The sequence below is a fragment of the Myzus persicae genome, unplaced genomic scaffold (assembly GCF_001856785.1).
Source record: "Myzus persicae strain clone G006 unplaced genomic scaffold, MPER_G0061.0, whole genome shotgun sequence".
NCBI lineage: Eukaryota > Metazoa > Arthropoda > Insecta > Hemiptera > Aphididae > Myzus > Myzus persicae.
The window spans coordinates 532,399-544,278 of record NW_019100836.1 but is presented as its reverse complement, the minus strand read 5'-3'; the positions used below and the strand labels follow the sequence as shown (position 1 = coordinate 544,278).

Here is an 11,880-nt window from a genome sequence, read left to right as displayed (position 1 = left end):
CCGGCCCCTGTGTGTACGGTGCGGTGAGGTGCGGTGCGGGACGGTGCAGTGGCACAGCGGCGGCGGGGGGTACACGTCGTGCGGAAAGAAGGTTAGGCGTGCGCGGCGGTCGCGTAAAAATATGGTACACCCGGTGGTGGCCGCCCAGCGGCCGTGACGTCTCGGCACCCGATTGGCCCGGGAGGCGGTGCGACAATCGATACGTACCTGCGCGCGGCTCGGCGGGGAGAGAGAGCGCGCCGAACCCCCCGCCACGCCGCCTAGCCAACGCCGCCGCCGCCGCCGCCGCAAACGTATCGCGCGCCGCTCTAGTCTCGTTCTGTCGTCCGCGTAGTCGCACAACGGCAGTCGTACACGTTCAACGCTCGTACCGCACGTACACGCGCGCCATCACGGTCTCAGTTTATTAAAAATTCTCGCGCGTGTGTGTCCTTACGCCGCCGCCGCAGCCGTGTGTTTCTCGTCGCGCCACACACATGACACCGTTTGTCCGTGCGTTGATCGCGTGTTCGTCGTCGTCGTCGCCGCATTCGTCGTAGTGGTTTTTTCCGAGTTTACCTTTACGCGATAATAATTACGCGTATTAGGTATTTTATTTTATTTTTTCGTTTTTTCTTTTTGTCTTTTTAAAAGGATTTTCGTTCAATTTTTGGTGTGCTCCTTGCGTGAATGACACTGGTCTGACCAGGTCGTGCAGTAGCCGACGACATCGCACCGCCGCCGCACCACCACCGGCTCCGCGGGTGGACTCTGTCACGCGAGCACTTCGCCCGCGTTCTTCACCACGCACGGTAAATATCCGACGATAATTGACAATAATCCGTACCCGCAGTCGCGTCGCCGATTGCAAACTACCGCAGCGATAAATAAAATGCTAATGGACGCCGAAATAAAAAACTGTTCCGGCCTGTTGGCGGGAGGAGTGCACCACGCTTCCGCGCACATGGGCCACACTTACGGTAACCTCAACCAGATGGGCATGTTGGCCGGTATCGGGTCCTCGGGCGTCGTACTCGGGGGACCACAGAGTGGTGGACAACAGCCGCTGTCCTCGCCGCCGCCGTCGCAACAGCAACAACAGCAACAGTCCGCACTGCACCAACAGCAACAGCAGCAACAGCAGCAACAGCAGCAACAACAGCAACAACAGCAACAGCAACAGCAACAACAGCAGCAACAGCAGCATCATCAACACATGCAGGCCGCGCACCACCATCACCAGGTGGTTGGCGGGCACGTCGTCGGCGGTCAGCTGCAGCTGCCTTCGCCGAACAACAATAACTCGTCATCGGCCAACAAGAACCAAAATGTGGACCGCGTCAAACGGCCAATGAACGCGTTTATGGTGTGGTCCCGTGGACAGCGCCGCAAGATGGCCCAGGAAAACCCGAAGATGCACAACTCGGAGATCAGCAAGCGGCTGGGTAGCGAGTGGAAAATGCTGACCGAGACGGAGAAACGGCCTTTCATCGACGAGGCCAAGCGATTGCGCGCCGTGCACATGAAGGAGCACCCGGACTACAAGTACCGACCAAGGCGCAAGACAAAGACTTTGATGAAGAAGGAAAAGTACCCATTACCAGGCGGTGGTGGCCCACTGTCTTTAGGAGGTGCCGGCGGACAGCCGTGTGACAACTCTGTAGGCGGCCGGAACGCCGTCTCCCAGGTATCGGGCGTTACACAGCAGCAGCTCAACAGCAGCCGGGAGCTGTACCACCAGATGAACGGTTACATGCCCAACGGCGGATTCGGCATGCACCACGACCCGAATCCGTATGCGCAACAGCCGTCGTACGCGTCTCACATGGCCGCTGCATCACAGGCCGCAGGTTACCGGTACGACATGCCGCAGATGAACAACAACGCGGCCGCGGCTGCGTCCATGCACTACTTGAACGGCAGCTACAACCTGTACTCGGACATGAACCAGTACCAGCAGGGGCCGCCGTCCACGTCTCACAGCCCGGACAGCATTAAGTCTGAGAGGATCTCGCCACCCGTTCAATCGGGTGGACACTCGCCCAGTCCAAGACTGTGCCAGCAACAGCAGTTGCACCAGCAGCAACAGCAACAGCAGCAGCAACAACAGCAGCAACAGCTTGGAGGCAATGATCTGCTACGCATGTATATGCCGCTCGAGTCCAGGCTGTCGGCGGCTGCCCAGGGACACCAACAGCCCGGTGGCCACAGCCACCCATATCTGACGCACAGCCAGCAACAGAACCTCGTGCAGCAGTCCCACCCGCACTCCATGTCGCCCGATCTCCAGATGGGCCACTTGGGCCACCACATGTAAGCGACGTCGATCAACCAGCCGACGAGCCGCCGCAGCAGCTTCCTCCTCATCGCTGTCGGCACCATTCTCCTCAACGTCCAAGAGCGCCGACCTCACGGACAGCCGACGATGGACAGCGCAGCGCGCTCAACGCGTGTCATGTAAGCCATATATAAAAAAAACAAAACAAAAAAAATTCAAAAAAATTATTAATACTTATTATATACATTTAAACTGCGCAAACGGCGGGCAAACTTTGGTCTTGTTCCGCGATCATTTTCCCGCCGTTGGAGATTTTTTTTATAAATAACATTGTCAAAATAACGATTAACAAAACTTTTAAGTGTTATACATGCACAAGTTGCGAGTAGTAGATTTCTCAATGTAATGACGATTATTTTTTTCCTAAATTTTTTTTTAAATTTATTATTTTGATTAATTTTCAATTTGTTTTCAAAAAACGTAAACACGTGTCGGCCGTGTGAACCATTTATCAATAAAAAAAAACCATGTCGTCGGAATTTGTAAAAAAATATGAAAAAATAACTCCGCTTAACGAAAAAAAAAAACTAAAAACCGATAAAATTTTCGTCTAGTCTCCTGTGTAATAAATGATAATAATTTTCCGTTATTGTTGTTATGTGCGACGACTTGTCGAAAATCAACGTGCATAATATAATATATGTGTGTTGCGGTATAATATTACGCGTGATTCCTCCCCATCACCGCCTGCCGCGGCTACAATTTTAATTCGAACGCACACAAAACGACTCTTTTATGTATCTATACATTTGCTTTGTACATAAAAGTGTATTTTTTTTCTTGACGAAAAGAAAACAATTTAATAAAACTATACCGCCGGCCCCCCGCCAACACCTTTTTAACAATATGTATACATTAGGTATAATATATATTATTGTATTATGTGAAAAATGCGCGCAAGTGAACAATTTAATTTAGGTATCCAAATACATACCTACGATTTATCATATTTAGTGTTTCGGCCGAGTCTGCGGCGCGGAGCCGTCCGATATTGTGCCATAAAATTAAAATCGAAAATAAAATCATAAATTAAAAAACGCACACACAACAATTTGTAATTCAAATACGAAAATGCTCGCCGCCTCTCCAAATCGAAATCCGTCCTACCCGCCGAATTCCTCCTCACGACGACATCGCCTTATAATACTGCATTTCATATGATATGTGATCGCACGTCAATTAAAATGTCGTAAACATACCCTCCCGTCTGTGTACAACATGTACTACACAACAAAAAACAACGATAAATTTACGAAAACACAATACCTTCTTTGGCGGTGCAGGCCCCGGCAAACATCCTTTAAATATTATATTATAATTTATAGGGACTCGTTATTGCAGTGTACTACGTTCGTTTTTTTGGTAGGAGGTTTAAATTTATATGTTATATTTGTATACGATAACATCGACGGTCAAACAACGCACACGCACACAGACTTACGCGCGTAATCCGGTAAAACAAACGGAATGAAAAAAAGATGAATAAAACACGATATTAATAATAAAAAAAAAAAAAAACTGGTTACCCGTCATCCTCTCTCATCTGGCTGACGCCGCCACAGCCGATGCCGGGGGGGAGAGAGAGAGAGATACTCAGAACTCAATAATGTGTAAATTTATATTATTATATTTATATATATATATACATTACACGTTATTATGTTGTATTCAATTAGTGATGTGTTTTATTACTTTTTTTTTCCCCGATTTTCAAACGAGATCGTTAGACGGGGCGTGGAAGGTGTGTCTCACACGCACACACAAAACAAACCGCCTTTAAACCACAGCGATTTGTTGTCAAACACGGCGATTGTTAACCCGTGTAAGTGATGGGTACCGTCTCGTATCACCTGTTCGCTCATTATTATATTTTCGGCATTTCCTCTAAGACAAAAGTCCTCTTACGCGCCGGTACGCGTCAGCTATCTGTTTTTCTCGCTGGCGAGAAGCTACAATGAACCGGACGTTTTCCGTCGTAGGTTCAGGAAGATAAAAACGCGCTTTGGGCCTCGTGTGATCAGTGTTATCATTTTATGTTCCGATAAAATTACTCGGAGAAATACCCGACCGGATCTGGCCCTGTGTTGACCGAGTCGCCTCTTACACTATATCATATAATTATACTATTTACTGTTTATTATCGTTCATTTATTTCCATCATTATCCAAAACTACCTGTACCCATATTCTCGTATTATCTACAACGACGACGATCGTAATTTTTTTTCTTTCGCACCGTTTACACGAGTGAGCATAATATACTGTACGTCAAAATAATAACATTATTATATGAATAATTATGACGTATTTAGTGGTATCGCCCAAATAATAATAATGACATTAAAAGTTTTAATAGAGAGCATAATATAATATTATTTTACGTAAGTTGTCGACTCTCCGTCGGCACACAGCGGAGGACAATATTATAGTATGTAAACTGCAAGCGTTTCAAATTGTTTTCGTTTTTCCTTTCTATTTTTACCATTATTGTTATTAAATTATATTTTTAAGGCTGGAGTAATAATATCGTCGACGATTTTTGGTTATCTCTGCGCTTATCGACAATAATGTTCACGTCTAATTCCGTAACATACTGCAGCGGGCGTATTATATATGAACTCGGTACCAGCGATTTTAAGCACCGCGCGTTGCCGCTGTACGAAAATCGCTATTACCGTGCGTTCATATATAAATGCGTCAGTAAGTATATTATGGCGTTAAAATTTCAATATTATTGTTGATAGGTAGGTATGGATACACGAAAACCGCTTCTAAAAGTACTCGCCGCACCTCCCTCGGAGGTCCTAACCACCCGTCATGCTGTGCAAGACCATTATTAATTTTTTTTTCCTGTTTTTCTGATTTATACGATTCCGTCTAACCCGTTGTTGTTATTCTTTTTTTCTTTTTCTGTTTCCGCCCTGAACGTGTAGACGTTAAGTATATCGTTGTCTTCGTAATAGGTATAACGATATACTTAAAGTCCACGGTTCAGTCAATTGAACGATATGCTCGATGTGAGAAATCACTCGCGGGCTGATAGTGTAATTGGGCGCGGAGAACGGAAAAAGAAAAAAACAATTCAAAACAAACACACAATAATATAACTTAATAATAGATAGGTAGGTATACGGCAGTAATACCTAACGCAAAATTATGACGTGCGATCGATAGAATCCCAACATAATAATAATGTGACGCGATCCTGTGTTTCTTTGTGTTTTTCATTGAGTTTTTATGATAATCGCGTACACGTCCACCGTGCCGACGTTTATTTAAATTTTTTCCATAGTTGTATTTTTACTCTGTTTACAATAATTTAGTGTGATGTATGATTATTAATTTGACTTGAACGTCTTTCGTTCTTATATTATTATACTCTTTGGCTGTGAGTCGTGAAGTTTCCTATCTTTTTGATTTCCTGACCAACAATCCCCACTAAATGAAACAACTGTATGTGTGTGTGATTTTTTTTTTTAATCATTTTAATGTGTATATTTACATTTTTCCTTCTATACACACCGATAAACCCCAATTACATAATATGTTTCTTGCCATTTACGACGAACCGAGTTGTTTTTGTGCCATTGTTTCCCAATTTTAATTAATATTTTTAAATATATATATAAATGCGTAATTATAATATATATATTATATATTTATACAATATATATATTGTAAACAAATACAAAATCGAATAAAATAATAATAATTTGTATAAAAAAAATATATATATGTAAATATTGTTGTATCGTGATTAAGTGATTCTGGAGATAAAAATGAATATTAAATAGGGTATATATTTTTAAGGAACAATATATAAAATATTATATATTATAAAGATAACAACTTTGATAATTTCTCCAAAACGATAAAATTAATTTTAAATAAATATGCAACAAGCGTTAGTATGGTTATTATTTCATCTTAAACATATTATTTTAAGTTAATTATATGAATAGGGAATCTGATTCCCCAAACACAATTCGCGTTATTTTTATGATTATTTTTATTTTTATGATTATTATTATTATTACTATTATGATTATAATTTTTTCGTTGTTGATGAAAACCACCTATAAATATTACACTAAACGTATAGGCTGACGACCATGCTGGCAGGAGAACCTATTGTTTTCCTGCTGTGCATGCGAATTCGATAACATTGAATCCGACACGGATGCAGTGTTGTGATAATATTATTATTGTATTATTTTTCTGTAGTGTTTTTAAGGTTTACAGCTCAAACAAAAAAAAGATCATATTATATTAATTGTAAACCTGAATCGGTTTTTTTTCATCAACTTTTTTTATTAAATATTATTATCTTTTTATTATTATTATCATTATTATTATTATTATTATTATAAATATTATTATTATCATCATTATTATTATATATTATTATTATAATTATTACAATTATTATTATTATTTTTACATCTTGTAAATAAATTACTATAAAACAATTTGAAAAATATGTGTATATAAAATTGTAATAATAACAAAATAAGCAACGTTGTACTTGTTCTGTTGTCTTTAGACTTAAATTTCTGTACCAAGTCTGATATAGCGTTTGGTCTGTATTATTTATTAGTAATATATATTGATAATGTATTATTGAAGTGCGAGTTTTAATTTTTTTTTTTGTGTTAGGTTTGTTATAAATAATATGCTTCTATGTTATTTATTAGTGTTTCGCCCGCAATACATAGGTGGCGTAATAGTGGGTCAATTTAATAACCTTATAAATTGCTCGAAAATGAAATATTTTAATATTTCCTGAAATTAATGACCGTAAAAATCGTAGTGAAATTGACTAAAAAATTGTATGGTTTTTTGGTCCGATAATGAAAATAATATAATATTCTTTCTATATTATAAATTATCATTAGTTATTATTATTATTATTGTTAATTAACATTATTATTATCTATGCAGTACTTATAATGGTATTTTTGGGTGAATCATAAAAATTTTATTATGTTATGTAATTGTTGTATCTAACGTATGATTATAGATAATATAATTATTTCGCATACACAGGTATAGGTTAAGGAATCTTCGTGTTTGTCCGTGGAAACATTGTAGTATAGTCGAAGACGATGAGTTTAGGTTTAACTGCGCAAAACGAAAAACAAATGCTCTACACGGAATAATCGGTTTTGAAAAAGCCAAACGCCGTCGTACACATATTATGTCAATAAACGTCATAAGACGTAAATGCTTTTAACAGTTTTAACTACTTCTAGTTCAAATAATATTAATAATCGCACAGATGTCGGTCTCATTTCTCAATAATTCGGATGGACTTACCGATTTATGTGCCTACCTATGTATATAATATAGGTACGGCATTTCACTGAAAGGTACATGTTATGGATCGTTCTAAAAATATTATTAATATACATCAAGTAACGTTTTAAAATTGTGGTTGCATTGAACTTTACACCTAACTAACTATTGTCGTCGAGCGTGTGCCGCGGAGCGAACTACGGAGAACCTCATAGTGCCCAAATCCAGTTCTGATCGCGATGTGATTTCGTTTTTTATTTTTTTTCTGAGCGGTAACGGTTTTTGTGTCTCACCCCGACCGCGCTCAACTCATCGATTTTCGCCTTAATCAAGTGTTATATTTATAGTATTTATACACGTCGGCGTTTTTCCGTAAATAAAAAACATACCCAATATCTGTGCCTAAGTAACGTTTGAAACTGCTATACCACAATCGCTCGCGGGTTAAGCAAGACATGTGTCCATGGTGCCTACACGTATACGTCGTTTCACCGTCGACGTGCGCAGTAACGATCGTTTGGATTTCAAAACAGCCTGTGAAAAAATAATCGAATATCGACGAAATTATACCAGATAATATAGGTAATATGACGTTTTGTACCTATGTATAATATTATATATTTATTTATGTAACGCTCGACCGCGACAGTTTTTCTACCGATCTCATTCAATTTTCATATATTTTCGTCCTCGGAGTATCTATATACGCGATAAAATATTAATAATAACGACGCCGTGTATAAAACATTATATTATTCTCATATATACATATATATGTGTATCGTGATTTACACTTATAGCATCAAATTATGTACATATAGCATTACTATATTATATATTATGTATACAACAATGTTGTACTGGAACGCGCACGTCAGAATTCGTTGTGAAGCTGCTATATTTCATTGGATGGATGACGTCTATATAGCTGATGGACTGCGTAGAACTATAATAATACAGGACAATAATAATATCACGCTCAACAAAGAAAATCGGAAATCGATCGTCGATGATATTATTATGTTTTCGATTTCGACGTCGTCGGCTCTGCGATTCTCAAAAATATTTTCCCAGGTACATTTTGTTGCAGTGTCTTGGCTGTGATGCACTCGTACTAGCTTCTCTGAGCTCAAGTAATAATATTACATATTCATTTATTTCGTACATTATTATATTTTCGAATTCAGTGTGCCGTTTTTCGTCATTTCTATCGTTTATGCTACAAAACACAGACGATTGTCTTTTTCAATTATTAATCATTTTTCCACGGTTTTGACGATGTCTTTTATTGTAAGGTCTATACCAATAATTTACCTATAAAAATCATAATTACACTCGTTTTTGTGTTTCTCGGTTAACATTATAAAGGAACCACTGCACGGTACACTAATATTGCAGATCTCTGTATGCAAATACCCTGAGCACACGACGATGCGAATTTTTTATCTTACCCGTCGTCTTGATGTGAAGGATTTTCTGCAAATTCGATCGAGAAGCCGGTGCTTGGACAACAATGATATTATTATTCTATATATAAATGTGCGTATTTCGTTCTTGCAAAAACGGGTTTCGATCATGAATTTCAAAACGACAGAGCGAACAAAATAATACACTTACCTACTTATACATTATATTGTGGTCGTCTTCGTCCGAATTTCTATAGGCGTCGGTAAACGCTCCACGCAGGTACCTCTATACATCATATTCCTACATACATCAATAATCGTGTCAATACATATTATAATAGGTATGTCTCTGCTGCAGCGCATATAATAGGGTTCCACTGCTCGTATCCGGCTTAAAATTCCTTTTCGCTCGGTAAATTACTCTGCGCACAATATACTATATATAGTATGTGAGCAGTGTGTGTGCAGTATACATAGATTATGTACATAATATATAATATAATATGCATATGTTCGACGTACTAAAAGCCTTATATTATTATGCTCCGTATACGCGTTTAATATAATATATTTTACATATTTTATACTTAATATTATCGGCAGTGGTAATAATAGTTAATAGCTAATGTAGGTATATTATTATTATACATAGGTTTATTGTACGTAGCCACGTAGGTATAGATCGTCGTCGCCCGTTTTCGTCCACCAGCAAAACCGAATTACGCGGCGGCCGCGGTGATCGAACAATATGTATATTATATATCAATATAACTCGTTGCTCGTTGTATTATGCTTGTGCACCGTATCATTCAGTATCTATAATATATTTGGTGATTGGATTTTCACCGCGTGCTAGTATAGGAATACGCGTATATTATACGCTCTGTTGCGAAAAACGAGTCATATCGGTCGACCCTGACACACCTAGGAAAATGACAGTAAAGAGTTGACCGAAAAACTGCAGTGTCGACGCAAAAATACCAACGGTTTTTTTAAAAAAATAATTGTTTTATTGTTCGAGACCGGAGGAGGCCGGAACAACGACGACGACGATTCATCCATTTGTCGCTGGTATATAATATTATAACGGTTTTCGCGCAAAACCGCAGAGACAGACCGTGTCTCACGCACAATGACGATGACTTATATATATTATATATATATACATAAATTATATTCTCGGTATAGGTACAGTATTAATAATAATTATAATAACGTACACGATAGTAATATATAATATATACCATAGCCTTCGTATTTATACAAACGCCACCGCTTTTCCTGGTAGGAACCCAGCTATAGTGCACTTTGTCGGTTTCCACGACGTTTATATATTGGTATAACGTAAATATATCATAAACTTATCCTGTATATATGTATATATATATATATACCTGCTGTAATCCGATCGGATCATCAGTGCATATATACCTATGTACTATTACTATTATGTATATTGTATATAATATAAATCTCGACCTCTCAATATATAATATTATTATAATAATATTATCATCACGTTTCGTATACATAGACGACATCGTCTGCACTTGCGGTCGGTCACGCACAGCTCGGAAGAGAGATCGCCGCCGAGCTCATTTATCATATTATTATTATTATTTATATAAATTTATAACCGTCGCGTCGCGTTCGTTGCAGCTGTGGTAGGTACCCATCGTATACCTACCTACCTACCAATATATACCGCACGGTGCGGACCGCCGCCGGACAAACCGAATCTCTCTCCAGCTCGCGCGGTTTTTTATTATTATTACTATTATTATTATTATTATTATTTACTCTCATCCGACGACGGTTTGCCGGTACCGTTAACCAATAGCCGGGCCCGAGGCCGCCCTCCCGTCGGAATGCTCGGCCGGCGCGCGCGCAACAACACTGGAAATTAGCAACGCCTCTGCCGGCCGCGATGGACGGACGGGCGGGGAGGGCGCGCACGGCCTTTCCCGCCCGTCGAGCTCGCGCGCGCACACACACACACACACACACACACACACACACACACACACACACACGCGCGCGCGCGCGCGTAATTCGCTTTCGTCGGGTTTTTTTTTCCGCCGCCGGCGTTTTGGCCGCGAGCGAGCGTATTTCGCGTCGACGATGTGAAAATATTTACGCAGAGAGAATATTATAATATTAATATTATAATAACGACTGCGCCAGGGATTACGAGATTGAATATTATAATATATATATATGATGGTGTAGGCATGTAATATGTATGTATATAACAATATTGCGTAGGTAGGTGTGTATACAGGATAATATAATTATCATAATTATATGAATACGACCCGAGAGCTTTTATATACTATTTTAGGTATTCATATATATATTATAAATTATTATTATTAATACTTGCCGAGCGCTGTTATAACATAATGCAATTATTATTACATGGCCACGGCGCGCGGCGTGTTGGAAAACAATATAATATGAGCAAATTCGTTAGCAGAGGAAAACGTATTAGCAACGCGTTTGATAACGGCGAATGTCTGCATGCAGTGTGTCCGCCGTAGTTTGGTGGAGTCGATGATGTGAAAATATTTATAGAGGAAAACGACTGCACGAGGGATAACGATAGAATATTATGTATACATCGTAATGTAGGTAGGTATAGGGTGATAATATGCGCATAGGATCAGCGAGCTTTTATATAATGTAATATAATATTTATTATTATTATAGGTACTTGCCGATCGCTGTTATAACATAATGTTACATAATATTGTTTATAGGTCCAAAGTGTGTTGCATAATATGAGCAAATTTGATAGCGAAGCCGCGAAGGAAAACTTTCGTTTGATAACGGTGAAATTCTGCATGCTGCAGTACCTTTATCG

General features: G+C 39.4%; 1 protein-coding gene across 1 annotated transcript; it reads left to right on the top strand.

The window, feature by feature from the left end:
* Positions 1 to 309: 309 nt before the first annotated feature.
* On the top strand, positions 310 to 5,893 carry LOC111026363 (transcription factor Sox-2-like). The gene has a single exon (XM_022304430.1). It carries the CDS (start codon positions 872 to 874, stop codon positions 2,294 to 2,296), a length of 1,425 nt encoding a protein of 474 aa, XP_022160122.1. The 5' UTR covers positions 310 to 871; the 3' UTR covers positions 2,297 to 5,893.
* The last annotated feature ends 5,987 nt before the right edge of the window (positions 5,894 to 11,880 follow it).